The 15,620-nt window shown below is 33.2% G+C and overlaps 1 protein-coding gene across 25 annotated transcripts in view; it reads left to right on the top strand.

The window, feature by feature from the left end:
• SNX13 (sorting nexin 13) overlaps window positions 1-15,620 on the top strand; it is a 143,558-nt gene that overhangs the window by 70,890 nt on the left and 57,048 nt on the right. For all 25 annotated transcript variants that reach the window (XR_011539077.1, XR_011539076.1, XR_011539075.1 and 22 more), the window contains 4 exons: window positions 3,142-3,241; window positions 4,130-4,323; window positions 11,507-11,611; window positions 12,215-12,347. Coding sequence is in view for 22 of the 25 variants with exons in the window: in XM_070615846.1 (XP_070471947.1) it covers window positions 3,142-3,241; window positions 4,130-4,323; window positions 11,507-11,611; window positions 12,215-12,347 (532 nt within the window). In the remaining 3 variants the exon portion in view is untranslated. The remainder of the gene's footprint in view (window positions 1-3,141; window positions 3,242-4,129; window positions 4,324-11,506; window positions 11,612-12,214; window positions 12,348-15,620) is intronic.

Raw genomic sequence — 15,620 nt, 5'->3', positions numbered from 1 at the left:
GGAGGTCACTGAGGCTGGTATGGAATGAATGAGAAGGATTGTAGTAGGCATGAAATTGGAGAAGAACCTTGGAGGTTAGAACATATATGGTTTTACCTGCCGTAGTAAGAATTTTTAAAATTCTAATTGTGATGGGAATCCATTAGAGATTTGCCCTGGCGAGTGACATGATCTGACTTATAAGTTAAAATGATTACTATGGCTCTTTGTGATGAATAGATTGTGGCAGAGTGATTGGTGCAAGAATGGAAACTGAGAGATTGTTTACAAGACTAATGCTTTTGTCCAGTAAGAGATGTCTTTGGAGGCTGTGAGCAGTAATTAGCAACTGGATATATGATAGTGCTACCAAGCTTTCCTAATGGATTAAATATGGAGTGAGAAAGAAAAAAAGGACTCATGGGTGATTCCTAGGTATTTTGGCCTGAGCAACTGCATGAATAGTGTTGCTGTTTATCAAAATGGATAAAACTGAGGAAGGAGGAGGTTTGAAAGAGAGAATCAAATTTAGGATATTTTAGTTTGAGATCCCTGTTCTACATTCAAGCAGACATGCTAATTGGTAAACTTGAGTTCAAAGAAAAGTTTAGTGAAGGAGATGAACTTTGAGAATCCTCAAGGTTGTCAGATGTTTATTTAAAGTTAACAGATTGGATGAGGTTACCTGAAAGAGTGAGTCTAAGTACAAAGATACCAAAGACTTAGTCCTGAGGCACTTCAGTTACTAGAGTTTAAGACAAAGTAGAAGATCTAGCTAAAGAAACAGAGTAAGTGGCTGGTGAGATTGAAGGAAAGCCTGGGAGCGTGTATGCCAGGAGCCAAGTGTAGAAAGTGTTTAAAGAAGAAATGAGAGATCAGGTATGTCAGAGGCTACTAATCAGTTGAGTAAGATGAAGATTTAAGATTGACCATTGGGTTTGCCACGAGGGGGATTATTGGTCCTCTGGTGATAGCATGGTGGAGTGGTGGAGAGAAACTCTAATTGGAGTCAGTCTAGGAGAAAATGAGGAGAGATGAATTAGGAAGAGTGATTAGGAGTTTTACTATAAAGGAGAGCAGAGATTTGGGGCTTTAAAAGACAAAAAAACGTTTTTTCTTTTGCTACTTTTAGTTTTTAGTGTAGTTGCCTTTTTTGTGCTGGTTTTCTATTTTGAAAGTTTATTTATGACTTTCTAGTATTGTAATTTTGTAGTGTATTTAAAGTCCTTAAGGGAGGCTGGCCCGGTGGTGCAGCAGTTAAGCTCACGTGTTCCGCTTTGGTGGCCCATGGTTCTCCAGTTCAGATCCTGGGTGCACACATGGCACCACTTGCCAAGCCATGCTGTGGTAGGCATCCCACATATAAAGTGGAGGAAGATGGGCACAGATGTTACCTCAGGGCCAGTCTTCCTCAGTAAAAAGGGGAGGATTGGCAGCAGATGTTAGCTCAGGGCTAATCTTCCTCAAAAAAGATAAAATAAAAAAAAATAAATTCCGTAGGGAATGGAAGACTTACTTTTAAAAATCTTGAGTTTAGTTTGCTAGATTAAGTATAACTCACATTACTTGAAGCCCACATTTGTTGTATTTGTGTCTGTATGTATATGTCTGTCTTTGTTTCAGTTAACTAATTTTAAAACTAGTTTATATACCCATGCAAATTCAGAATAGAAGAATCATGTAGTTTCACTTGTGCTGATTCTTTCTTTAATTAGTTGCCTTATGTAGCTCTTAGAGTTAGTGATCCTTCAGCATCATTAGTTAAAGTCTCTTTGCCCAGACACTTGCTGATATTGCATCCTTTTAAAATTTAGATACCTTGTTTGGAAGCCTGTCAATTCTGCTTTGAATATCAAGCTTTGCCTTTTCAATAGGGGTCATACAGTGTTTTCCTTTGGAAGAAAACTCAGAATCCCCACAGAGATGTAGTTTTTTAACCATGCTACTCATCTTGAAATTTTAGAAGACCGTTTATCCTTTTTATTAGAAATAAAGTTATAGTGAATGCTCTTCTCCATCTAGTATCTGTGGAGCTGCTGCTGAGCGGGAGAAAGAGGTGATAAATTTGAAGAGGGAAAACTTAGCTAGGAGAAATCATGTGCTGGCACTAGATTGCTTTATGCCAGACATGTTAAGTCAGTTATCTGTTGTTATTCGGTACTTATATGAAGGCAGATACTAATTACAAAGGAAGTTTCTCCTTCTTCTTTCGAGTTATCTTCCTTCTCCGTTATGTACCACCTATACCTAATTTAGTATCTGCCCCTGAATAAGGCAGCCTATCTAACTTTTAGAAAACCTGCCTATTTTTTTTTTTTTTAATACGGTAGGAGGTAGTGAGATATGGACTTGGGAGTACAGAGAAGCTGGTGAAAGCAGTTCACAGAAACATCATGTTTTGTAGTGGAAAAGGCAGCAGGCTTTGACAACATTGACTCATTCTTACCAGCTTTGTGATCATAGGCAACCTTTCTGATCTTCAGCTTTCTTATTTGTTAAGTGGGATTGGTGATATTTAGCCAATAGGATTGCTGTGGAGATTAAATGAAGTTATGGTGTGTAATGTACCTAGTACAGTGCTTAACTTACATTCTCTAAATTTTTAACCCATTTTTTTATATGTAGGTAGTTACCTTGCTGTATTGCTTTGAAAAGATATATATAATTTACTGTTTAGGTAGTCTGAAAAGAGAGAGATTTTCTATAAAGACTATAGAGATTTTTATTCTGTTAGGGGCAAAATTACTCTTTGGAAATATTTTCTGTTTTCACAGTAGACAGACTTCAATCTATTCCTGAAAGTGTTGGGGTTTCTTTATTCTTGGACATATTAAGCATTTCAAACATCCCCTTTGCCTCTAAAATGTTCATTTTCGTTTGGAAAATTTAGCGACAGAGAATACTTGAAAATACAGTCATTTAGATTTATTTTGTATTGGAAAAAATGAACACTTATCATACTTTTAATATATATTTACCAAGCAACTCTTAAAATAACTCTAGGAGATTCACTGAGCTGAGACTATTTTATTAGGAACTCACATGTCCGAGAAGGTGAAAACTTTGTTATTATTCCACTTTAATTTTTTATGACTATGTAAAGTTCTTTAACCCAATGAGTGAATAGATAAAATATTAACCTACATTCACTTTTATTTGTAGGAAATAAATACTGTGAAACTGGCAGCAAACTTTGGGAAACTTTGCACAGTCCCCCTGGACAGCATTCTTGTAGACAATGTTGCACTACAATTTTTTATGGGTAGGTAAAACCATTTTATGAAAATAACATAGCCCTTGAAATTTTTAATACTTGTTAATATTATTAAATTTTAAATACTTAACATTAAGTACGCCAAATATGTCTCACCTCCATCCCCATTCTCTGAAATGTTTCTTTTTCTTTGGAAACCATAGAGGTAGAGCTTTATTTTGTTTTGAAGGAAATAAATGCTTATTGTAACTCCAATGTGCATTTGCTAAACTGCTTTTAAAATAAACCCTAGGAGATTCCACTACGAATTTAAATTATTTGAGAAAAGAGTACTTTATTAGACATCCATAGTGTATATAACCTGTTTGTATCATTTTTGTGCATGAATGGGGGAGGGACTTTGTTTTTATACTATTTTAATTGATATCAGTATTCATTAACTTTATTAATATTACATCAAAATTGCTTTCATCTGGAGGACATTTTTAGCAAGACTCCCTCATTCCTCATTTTCATGACCACAAACATAAATGCATGGCTTGTTGAAAAGCCCAATCCTTGTTTTTAATATTTATGAAAATATTAATATTATGATTAATAATCTTTATTGAAAACAAAAGCTGCATGTTGGTGAAGTAATTTATTTCTGATGAAGCCTTCTGTATTAATTTTATCCCCTAGAGATTTTATCTTGACAAATGAGATGTTTTTCTAAAATATGTCCTTCCGTTTGTGTATCCTATATAACTGGTCTTTTTAGCTTAACCACTTTATGATATAAATATTTATTCACCTCAAGCATTCGCTGAACATTTTGAAAATGTAGGTTTTAAGTATTTGAAACTCTAATCCTTCTTAACTTACTTGTCATACAGCTATATGCACCCAAAAATGTATGACATTAATATCTATGTTGTTTTGGATTTTGTTTGGTAGATTACATGCAGCAAACTGGAGGTCAGGCACATCTCTTCTTCTGGATGACAGTGGAAGGATACCGGGTTACAGCCCAGCAGCAGCTAGAAGTTTTATTAAGTCGTCAGAAGGATGGGAAACATCAAACCAACCAAACCAAAGGTCTTTTAAGAGCAGCTGCTGTTGGAATTTATGAACAGTATTTATCAGAAAAGGTGAGGATGTATTTTGATTACTGTTTTCTTATCTTGTTTGGCAATATCATTAATAATAATTTTTGTAATACTTGGAAATATTCATGCTAGGCACAACTACCTTGCAAACATTATTTCATTTAATCCTAATAACAGTCTTATTGTGTATTATTGTCTTCATTCATAGGTAAAGAAACTAACTTTTAGAAAATTGAATTAACTTGGCCAAGGTTATGTAAATACTAAATGAGAAACTCAAGATTTAAGGTCATACACACTTTAGATTCAAAAACACGATAGGTTGAAAGAAAAAAGATGGAAAAAGATAAAACATGCAAACGGTAACCAAAACGGAGCTGGCGAGGCTATACCGATTTTAGACAAAAGATATTAAGACAAAAATTGTTACTAGAGAAAAGAAGAACATTTTATAATGATAAAAGAGTCAGTTGATTAGGATGATAAAACAGTTGTAAACTTAACAACAAAGCCCCAACGTACGTGAAACGAACTGACAGAACTGAAGGGAAAACAGACAACTCCCCAATAACAGTTGGAGGCTTCAATACCCACTCTCAATAATTGATAGAACAATTAGATAGAAAATCACCAAGGATATATAAGAATTGAAGAACACTGTAAACCAATTAAACCTAATACATCAATGGAATGTTTCTCCTAACAACAACAGCGGAATAAACATTATTTTCAAGCACATATGGAACATTCTCCGAGGTAGACCATAGGCTATGCCATAAAACAATTCTCAACTTTAAATTATTGAAGTCCTATAATACCCTTTTCTCATAATAGAATTAATTAGAAATCAACAGCAGAAGGAATTTTGTGAAATAGTAAATGTTTGAGCATTAAACACCACATTTCTAAATAGCCTCTGGGTCAAAAAGAAATCAGAAGGAAATTAGAAAGTATTTTGAACTGAATAAAAATGAAAACGCAATATATCAAAATTTATGGGGTGCAACAAAACAGTTTTTAGAGGGAAATGTGTAGCTTTAAGTGCCTAGTTAGAAGAAAAATCTCAAGTCAACATTCTACATTTCACCTTAAAAATTTAGAAAAAGAAAAACAAAATGAACCCAAGGCAAACAGAAGAAAGGAAACAGTAAAGATCAAAATGGAAATCAGTGAAATAGAAAACAGAAAAACAATAGTGAAAATCAATAAAACCAGAAGTTCGTTCTTTGAAAAGAACAACAAAGTTGACAGACCTTTAGCTAGATTGGCCAAGAGTAGAAGAAAGACACAGATTACCAAAATCATGATTGAAAGAGGGGGCATCACCACCAACCCTATAGCAATTAAAAGGACTATAAGCAAATATTATCAACAACTTTGTGACAACAAATTAGACAATTTATATGAAATGGGCAAATTCCTGGAAAGATAAATTGCCAAACTGACTGAGAAAGAAATAGAACATATAATAAATAAAGAAATTTAATTAGTAATTAAAAATCATCTCACAAAGAAAAGCCTAGGTCTAGAGGGTTTCACTGGTAAATTCTATCAAACATCTCAAGAAAGAATAATACCAATATTTCACAAACTCTTCCAAAAAATATAGAAAAAAGAAACAGTTTCCAACTCATTTTATGAGGCTAGTGTCATTCTGGTACCAAAGCCAGACAAAGACATTATTTAGAAAATTACAAACCAATATTCCTCATGAATGTGGACAGAAAAATCCTCAAGATTCAAGGTTCCTCATGCTGCAGTACTTTTAATGGCTCTACTAGAACAGCTTTTAATTTATACTTAGTCGTGCAAAAATTGTATTTGAATTTTAAATAATGAATTTTATTTGAAAACTGACTGTTAGTGCATTTGCTTACATTTTTGCCTGATGAAATATACTCAAGAGCATAGTTTTAAGAGTAATACAACAAACACCTTTATTCACGTTTTCCAGCTTAAGAAATAGAACATTCACTATGCTTTTGAAGATCCCTAAATATGCTTTACCCATCCTCACCTATCATGTTCACCTGCTTCCTTACTTCCTGGTGAAGCCAGTTTCTGTAATTATTCACTTGCTTTCCCATACAGCTTTACTATTTATTTATTTATTTATTTATTTATTTATGATGAGGAAGATTGGCCCTGAGCTAACATCTCTTGCCAGTCTTCCTCTGTTTTTTGTATATGGGATGACACCACAGCATGGCTTGATGAGCAGTGTAGTGGTCCCCTCCTGGGATCTGAGCCCACAATCCCTGGACCGCCGAAGTGGAGCACACGAACTTAACCAGTGAACTGCTGGGCTGGCCCCCTATACATATATATTTTAAACAATATATTGCTTAGCTTTGTTTTTAACCTTTATATAAATGGAATGATACTATGAGTATCGCTTTTTTCCCTCTCACCATTATATTGAAATCCATGCTTGTTGATGTATGCAGGTGTAGTTCATTTTCACTGAATTATCTCATTCCAGAGATATACAAGAGTTTATTTACATTTGATAATGTTTATGAGCATTTGGTTTTTTTCCATTTCTTTTCTGTTACACTGCTGCTCTGAATATTGTTCATGTTTCTTCATGCACATGTTCAAGCGTTTCTGCTATTTGAAAACAGTGCTTCAGGGTGTGAAGTCTAAGTCTTTTGCATGTTAATTCTTAAGGTAAGTTAGAGAGTAAATTCTGTTGTAGTCCAATAATATGGACTACAATTATAATGGAAAAATGAAAAAATTAACAGTTATTTAAGTCAGTTTCTTTCAGCATTTTAAAGATATCATTTCATTATTTTCTGGCTCTCATTGTTTCTGCTCATAAATCAGTTATGAGTTTGTTGTTCTTTTGAAGGTAATCTCTCTTTTTAGCATTGAAAGACATCCTGTATCTCAAGAAACCCTTCCTTGGGACACAAACAGTCCCAGATTTTAGCAATGAATGCAGAAGGTTGAGAGAAGGTACAAAATCCATACTATTATTTGAATTATGAGGGCTGAAAGCAACATGTTTTTAGTGTCAGATGACTCCGGCATGGATTATTCATGTTTTGTAGTCATTGCTGTGTTTTCCCCTTGACCTCTAATGTTGGCAGTCATTATTTGCTCTTCACAATAATGGATCCTGCATTGTGTATCACTCCAAGTACAATCTAAGTGCATTGTTATCATGAGTGTTAAGGTCCGTCTTTCACTTTTCATGTCCTGTGCTTTGTATTGTGATAGGACTTGTTTAATTTTTACATTATGAATGTTGTAGCCATATTTTATAAAATTTCAGATAATGAAAATGAGAATGATTGCAATACTAACACCAACATAATCCAGACACTGCCCAAAAAGAAGACTAAACGACTGGGTTATTTTAATGACAGATAGAAAGAACCATATAACTGGATTAGGGAGAGTAAATAACCAAAATAGAGCATACTGCATAATGTACAAAAAATATTTTGGGATTGATCTTGGTGGATAGGGGATATGAAAAGCAACTATGGAGACTGAATATTGCAGGTACTTTTAGGTCAATAAAATTTTTTTTTCATCTCCCCAAAAGACCCCATGATCACTTGAAAATAGTGGCTAAGTTAACTTAGGTATACTGCACAAATGAACACACATTGGCCTATCTTTCCCTTCATTGCTTTGTAAAACTGAGTAGAATTACGTTTTATGATTCAGAGCTTTGAACTGAAATATCCTGTGGGTAAATGAGAAGGGAAATTTGATAGCATGTTTTGGCCCTTTAAAGTTTACAGCTTATTCTATCAGATCTTACAGCAATCATGCTTTCTCTAGTATGTTGTGTTACATCAAATTGTAGCAACAAGAGTATATTTCCCATAGTGTCTAGGTACTTTGATTTGAAAAAAATGCAGTTTTAGATACCTTCCTGATTTCTAAGATTTTAATAAACTACAGGAAAAATGAGACAAACTTTGCTCATCTGTCTGCATATTTGGCAGACAGTGCCAACCTAAATTTTAGCAAATCACATTCAGTCCATAAACTTCTTACCAAAGAGAATGAAAAGCTCTTACCTGCTAAATATCATGTATTCTTACTATATAACACTGCTAAAAGCAGATATCATTTGCTTACTTGTAGTATTGAGGTTTTCATAATAAAATTTTTTGGTCCACTTTCAGTTTCTTCAAAAAATGTAGAAACTGATATTTTTCACATTGTAAAAATGTCAACAGATCTTTAGAATTTGCCTTTAAGATGACTATCTATCATTGTTGCCAGCCATAGAAAAGATGCTGAAATGTTGGCCTGCAGTAAAATCATATTTTCAAAGAATGGGACAAGAATAATGCCCTTCCCTAATTGGAAAATATATCAAAAATGAGTATGGGAAAAGGAATTATGGTAAACTGAAATTTATATGCTTTTTCTGCAAAACTGTTGAATAATCTTTGAAAAAGCTGAAAGGAAACTTGAAAAGGATGGACTGACCTGAAGTATTTATGTGTAGGCTATAACAAAAACTCATAATAACAAACATGACTCATTTTTTGGAAATATTGCTGTGGTGAACTCAAAAAAATATCCCAGAAAGGGAAAGCCAGTTTAAACAGGATTTTCTCAGTGTCTTTACTAACACTGTAATTTATTTGGAATCCAGCTTCACGCTCACAAGTTTAAATGATATGTGTATTTTAAAACCATTTTCCTTGAGGAGGAGAGATTTAATTTATGATGACATCTGTTATGCTTTAAAGTGTTTAAAAATGGATGTTTTAGGGGCCGGCCTGGTAGTGGAGCAGTTAAGTTTGCACGTTCTGCTTCTGCGGCCTGGGGTTTGCTGGTTCGGATCCCAGGTGCAGACCTATGCACTGCTTGTCAAGCTATGCTGTGGCAGGTGTACCACATAAAATAGAGAAAGATGGGCATGGATGTTAGCTCAGGGCTAGTCTTCCTCAGCAAAAAGAGGAAGATTGGCAGTGGATGTTAGATCAGGGCTAATCTTCCTCAAAAAAAAAAAAGTATTTAAAAGTATTTAAAAATGGACATTTTAGATGTGGATAGCCTATATGATGAGTTCACAGATGCAAAGGACCCGATTGACAAACAACTGGTCTACTAAACAAGCCTGTAGATACAAAGTCTATGGACATTTTTTGGAGAGCTGGTAGCAAATTCCTACAGGTCTGAAAACCTGCTGTCTTTGTCAGTAAAATTCCATTATTCTCTACCTAAATGATTTTATTAAAAAGATATTTAACTTGATGTCACATTAGACTGATAAGAGAAGAAGTGTGATGTAGGCTTTAAGAGCAGAGCTGAAAGTCAAAGTGAATTTTACATTTGGTTGTATTCAGTTATACCACTGTGTAAAAGAAAAGGATGTCCTAAATAAAGGCTGCAGGCAGATCAGAGAAGTATTGTTGAAAAAGGAAACACAGAGTAAAAATACCTCATGGGATCATGAAATAAGAAGAAAAGTAATTGTTTATTTTTTATTAAATATAGACATTTTCTGTTAAATTACTCCTATTATATGTATACTCTTCTTTTAAAGTCTTACATTTATGTATTTTAAGAATACACAATAATATAGCCTACAATATTTAAGTATCTGATAAAGAGTTTTAAAAAGTTAAAATAAATCGCTCTATCAGATGATAGAAACATTATAAATATATTTAAAATTTTTCTTAAACATTTATTTAATCAATCCTATTAATTACTAGTTGCCACTAACTAATCCTATTGTTTTGTTTAAATAACCACATTTGTGTAATAGAAAAGTAAAAAATACAGATTAACAGATAATTTTGGAAAAACACCCATTTTTGTATTTTTAAGTTAAAATAGTAACAAATGTGTATACATACTTCTATGTTACTTTTTTTGAGTGGAAAGGTCTGGTTAGTTGTGTCCCATGATACCTCTCCAAAAGTGTTGGTCACCCTGTACTAAGGATGAGGCTTAATCTAATTCTGCGTACCTGAGATTATAGGCAAAATTTAAATAATTGTAAAATGTTATTATTTTCAAATTTGCCTTTTCTTATTTCCTAGAAACTGAGTTTAGTGAGCTTAGAGGACAAATGAAAGGACAAAACTAACATCATGTTCTTCTCTAATCTTTGTCACATAAAGTTGTTTAGTTTTCCTGTTCCTTGGGAAAACACATACACACACACCACACCACACCCTCTCATATACAATCAAACAGTAAATACGCATCCTTTTCCTCCCTCTTCAAAAAGGAAAACCACCACCACACGACCTATTCAAATTTACTAACAAGAGATGAATTAACAAGGGAGCAGTAGAAGTTGTATAGCTCTTTTCCTATATGCATTTATACCCTGCTGTTTACTTACTTGTACTTTTTCTCCTCTTCTTGATTTATCCATTCTCTTCCTTAGATATTCTATTGGATAGCATAGAGAAATTATTTAAGCATTGCATTCTTTTGCTAGTTTCTCTAAAAGTTACCTTCCTCATCACTCATTTACTTTCCAGAGCCTTCTGAACTAAAAACTCCAAAGTTGACATGCCAAAATGGCCATATTCCTAGCTTTTCAGCATTATTTTCTTTCAATAAAGTGATTTTTTACATTGGACATCAGATTTTATATTTCTGTGTAATGTCTGTCACATTATGCACTTTGAAATGGGAGTTGTTGGAACAAATGAACTTTTCAGATTTTTTTCCCTCCCATATCACTCTGGAACTTTGTTGCAGCATTATAAAACCAAATTTAGGATAAGAATAGTCTCTCTTAAAGGCCATCTAGGAGGATTGTTTCTAGTGTTAATGATAAGTAACAAATGGCTTATTCTTTTGGGAATTTTATTAAATACACATGCAGGACTACTGAATGCTAAACATAACTCCTAATGACAGTGTTTCTTTCCTATCTGCCAGTGACTGTGCTTGTATGCCTTTACATAAATCTTTTTTAATCCTTATAATAATCTCATGTAGTATTATCTCCATTTTGCAGATTGAATAAATGAAACCTAGTGAGAAGTAACTTGCTCAGCAAAAGTCAAGATTTAAAATCCATGTTTGTCTTCTAGTCTACTACGATCATGAGATGGTCCTATTTTATTTCAGCCTTAAACATCAAGGTGTCATTTACAAAGCAAAGGCTTTGTGCCAATTACTTTCAGTAATGTGATTCCATTTTTTAATTCTCCTACTATCAAGGGTTAACTTATATTTAGAAACTCCAAAGATCATTACTACTATTATTTTTCTCTGTTAGGCATCTCCAAGAGTTACTGTTGATGATTACTTGGTAGCAAAATTAGCAGATACTTTGAATCATGAAGATCCAACCCCTGAAATCTTTGATGACATTCAAAGGAAGGTATTATATACATTTATCATATCTTTCTTGAAAAAAATGTATATTTCTATATGCATGTAGTTCATTTTTAAAAAGGTTATTGAAACATAAAATTAGAGTGGTAACTAAAAAGATTAGTTATAGTATAATACTTCTCAGTTACAAAAAGATAGGCCAGTGTTTTTTATTTGCTTATTTAATTGACAAATGAGGAAAATTCTTATGTTGCTTTTTTTAATTTGAATCTGACTGAAGAGCCAGATATATAGTTTTAGAATTTCATGAATTGATGATGTATAAATAATATGACTCAAATTTATTTAAATATGTGCCTTGAGCCTGTATGTGGACTTGTTTTTAAAGAACACTGCCTCCTAGAGCATTGTATATAACCTGCTCTCATGTGACTTTTGTTGCACTAGGACCCTTTTCAGTGCAATTTAGGTGGTAGAGGGACCAGAGGAAATCATTAGTTGTAATATAGTCTTATTGCTGACATCTTATAAATATGGAGCCTATGATTTATTATAGAAGATCTCAATCTAGTTTTTGGTGAAATCTTATTAGTGAAAATTAGTACATTATCTGTATTAATGATTGACTATCTTGATTTATTTCAATAAGGTATATGAATTGATGCTACGAGATGAAAGATTTTATCCTTCCTTCAGACAGAATGCACTTTATGTGCGCATGTTAGCTGAGCTGGATATGTTAAAAGATCCTAGTTTCAGAGGATCAGATGATGGTGATGGAGGTAAGGTGCCAGACATTGTACATTTATTGTGTGTGTGTGTATATATGTATATATTCTGCTTACCAAAATAATGACCTTTTAAATAAGATAAAAATGTTCTTGAAGCTCAAATATAAATTGTAATGTATTTAAAAATCTATAAATGTAGGACAAAGTTTAGTTAGTATACTAAATTACAATGTTGAAAATTTAATAACAGATTAGAATGTAAATATAGAATCCTTAACTTTTTTTTTTGCTGAGGAAGATTTACCCTGAGCTAACATCCACTGACAATCTTCCTCTTTTTTCTTTTTTATATGAACCACCACCACAGCATGGCCACTAATAGACGAGTGGTGTAGGTTCGTGCCTGGGAACCCAACTTGGGCCTCCAAAGCAGCATGCGCCAAACTTAACCACTAGGTCACAAGGGCTGGCCCCTTGAATTCTTAAAGAATGTTTTTTTGAGTTGTGTCATCCAAATATTTCTATGGTAATTTCCCTTTTGCTAGTAAGTGATAATACTCATGACTAACAATGGGATTATTGAGATTAAATGAGATAACAAGTAATTGTTAGCTCAATTGAATCAAAAAATGATTCTGAGACTGTACCATAAACTTTTTATAATGTTTTATAATGCTTTTTATAAAGCAGTATTAAAGAAAGTGTAGTCTTTTCTCTTTTTAATTATACTCTTTTCCACATGCTACACAGTGTAAGTTGGGAGAAGCTATAAGAAGCATTTATTGCAATCTTTTGTTTTTTTCAAATGAGGGTACTGTTAGCATGGTATAGTGAAAAAAGCAGACTTTAAGTGTCAGAGTATTTAGATTTTACTCCCGTTCTACTACTTATTATCTGTGTGATGTTGGCCAAACACTTAATTTTTTTAAGCCTTATTTTTTTCATTTGTAAATCTGGGATAATATTCTTCTCATGGTAATATCTTGCCTCAGAGTTATTGTCAGATTTAAATGGAATTATGTATATGAAAATGATTTATAAACTAGAGCACAAGTATCAGTTTTTAATTAGTAATAAATAATCAGTTATTTGAAGTCTCCAGATTCTTAGGCCCAGTGACCATTTAACTTGTGATCCAATTTAGAAGTACTTATTAAACTCTAATTAAATGTCTAGAGTTTGATGCACTTTCTGCTGTATTCTACCAAGCAAATAAGCAATATAAATAAAAAGTATACAGGAAGATTTGACTCTGTAATTATTTTTTATTTTTATTTATTTATTTACTTATTTACTTATTTTTTTGAGGAAGATTAGCCCTGAGCTAACTACTGCCAATCTTCCTCTATTTTATACGTGGGACACCTACCACAGCATGGCTTTTCCCAAGCAGTGCCGTGTCTGCACCAGGGATAAGAACTGGTGAACCCCGGGCGCTGAAGCGGAACGTGCAAACTTAACCGCTGTGCCACCGGGCCGGCCCCCTGACTCTGTAATTATTTTAAGAGAGTGTTTTAATTATAATCATTTACTTATGCTTTTAGGTTTACTTCGGTTTTATGGACAGGACCTCTTGGGGTTGGAGATATAATAGATCTATTAGATAGCACTGCTTCTAAAAGGTCCTCTATTATGGAGGCATCCATGCCTCCCCTCTTCTCTTCCCCCTCTTCCCTACTCCCTAGTTGACATTAGTGAGATTTTACTTATTTTTAAATATTCTAAGCATTCTGGTTACAGAAGTTTGCTTTTGAGTTTTAGTAACTTTTATATTGATTGTTGATCTAATATCTTGGGTTTTTAAATTAATACTCTTTCTGGTTTATTTATTTGTAAAATTGGAATGATATTCTATTAGCTGGATTTGATTGCATAGTTAAGGAAGTTTTTTAAAGAGTGCTTCTATGAGAGCTGAATAGTAAAACTCAGTGTACATCAAGTTCATTATATAGTATATCTGTATTTACTGTCTCTTTTGAAACATTTTTTACAGAGCTGCTATGAAATTTGTAGTAGCAACTCTGTTTCTAGAAAGGACTATTATAAGTGTTCTTATTTATTTTAGTTTAACTGCTTTAGAAATTTCTTAGTATTATGAAATGGATTTGCTATATGGCCTGGAATGAAAGAAGGTAAATTGAATCATAATCTGCTAGTTGTATGAGTTTATAAGTAATATGTAATTTAAAATGATGATAGCAATATATTCTCTGGGAGTGTTTTTGACACTATAGTGTAAGAGCTCTTCCAGGGTCTTCTAAATTGACCTTTAGCTTCCATTCACATCTTTCTGGCCAGTCTGTCTTCTTGTATGCAACTAAGGGAAGCAAATTATTTATGTCATCTCAAACTCCCAAAAACCTCACACTTACTTAAAACGTAAGTCGATTAAAGAAATTTCTTTCTGCAACTTGTTTGATCTGAAGTAAATGTACTTCTCTTTTATATCAGTCATTGAGTAATCCCTCACATTGGAATTGTTGACTGTAGTTTTGAATTACCTACATATGTATCTCTTGTCTCTCCAGGACATTGCTTTTTAACATTCTTTGTCTTAATTGATGAGCTTCTGTACATTCTATAACTAAAAAATTGCCTAATCCTAAATCAGTTGAGAAAAGTATGTGGAATGATGGGTATAATATGAAATATTGTTATTAAAAATAGCTAGTAGGTTTATTGTCTTTGTTAGTGTTTAGGTTTTAGGCAATCACTGCAACTTTTTCAAATAGTAATGCTTATGATTTTCTTGTCTTTATAAGATTGTTTAATCACAAATAGACCTTCCCCACATTTTTTGTTATAAATTTGTTTTCTTAGTTTTAAAATTAAGCTTCTTGACATTGTGTATTTTTTTAGATGTGAGATTTTGGCTACTTTTTAGACATTTTGAAATAATTATCTAATCCTGTGTTTAATGTGCATCTGATTTTTAAAAAATAGAGGGTACAGTTGAGCCTAAAATTAATGGGTCAAGTCGTATGTGTGCTAGTATCCTCTGTGATTTTTCTTTGCTGGGGAAGAAATTTCATTCCCTATTTAACCAAACTTCAGCAGGTAGGTAGGTAATGGATGGCTTGCTTATGCATGCTCTCTCTGCTCTCTCTCCTCTCCTCCCTTTTTTCCCTTTCTTCCCTCTCTCTCTCTTTATTTGTGATTGCTTTCTTTAGTTGAGTTCAACTTTAAATTATTTTAAAAGCAGATGTTTTCTCCTTTATTAAAAACTTGGTGTCATAGTCTTTTAAAAAATATTTAAATTATGCTTTCTGTTTTAAATGTTAATTTCAACCACATTATTTTTCTCACCAGGTCAAACAATACTTT

This window comes from Equus przewalskii, chromosome 4 (assembly GCF_037783145.1).
Source record: "Equus przewalskii isolate Varuska chromosome 4, EquPr2, whole genome shotgun sequence".
NCBI classification, from domain to species: domain Eukaryota; kingdom Metazoa; phylum Chordata; class Mammalia; order Perissodactyla; family Equidae; genus Equus; species Equus przewalskii.
Note: the sequence above shows the minus strand (reverse complement) of the source record. Positions and strands in the feature narration are given on the sequence as shown.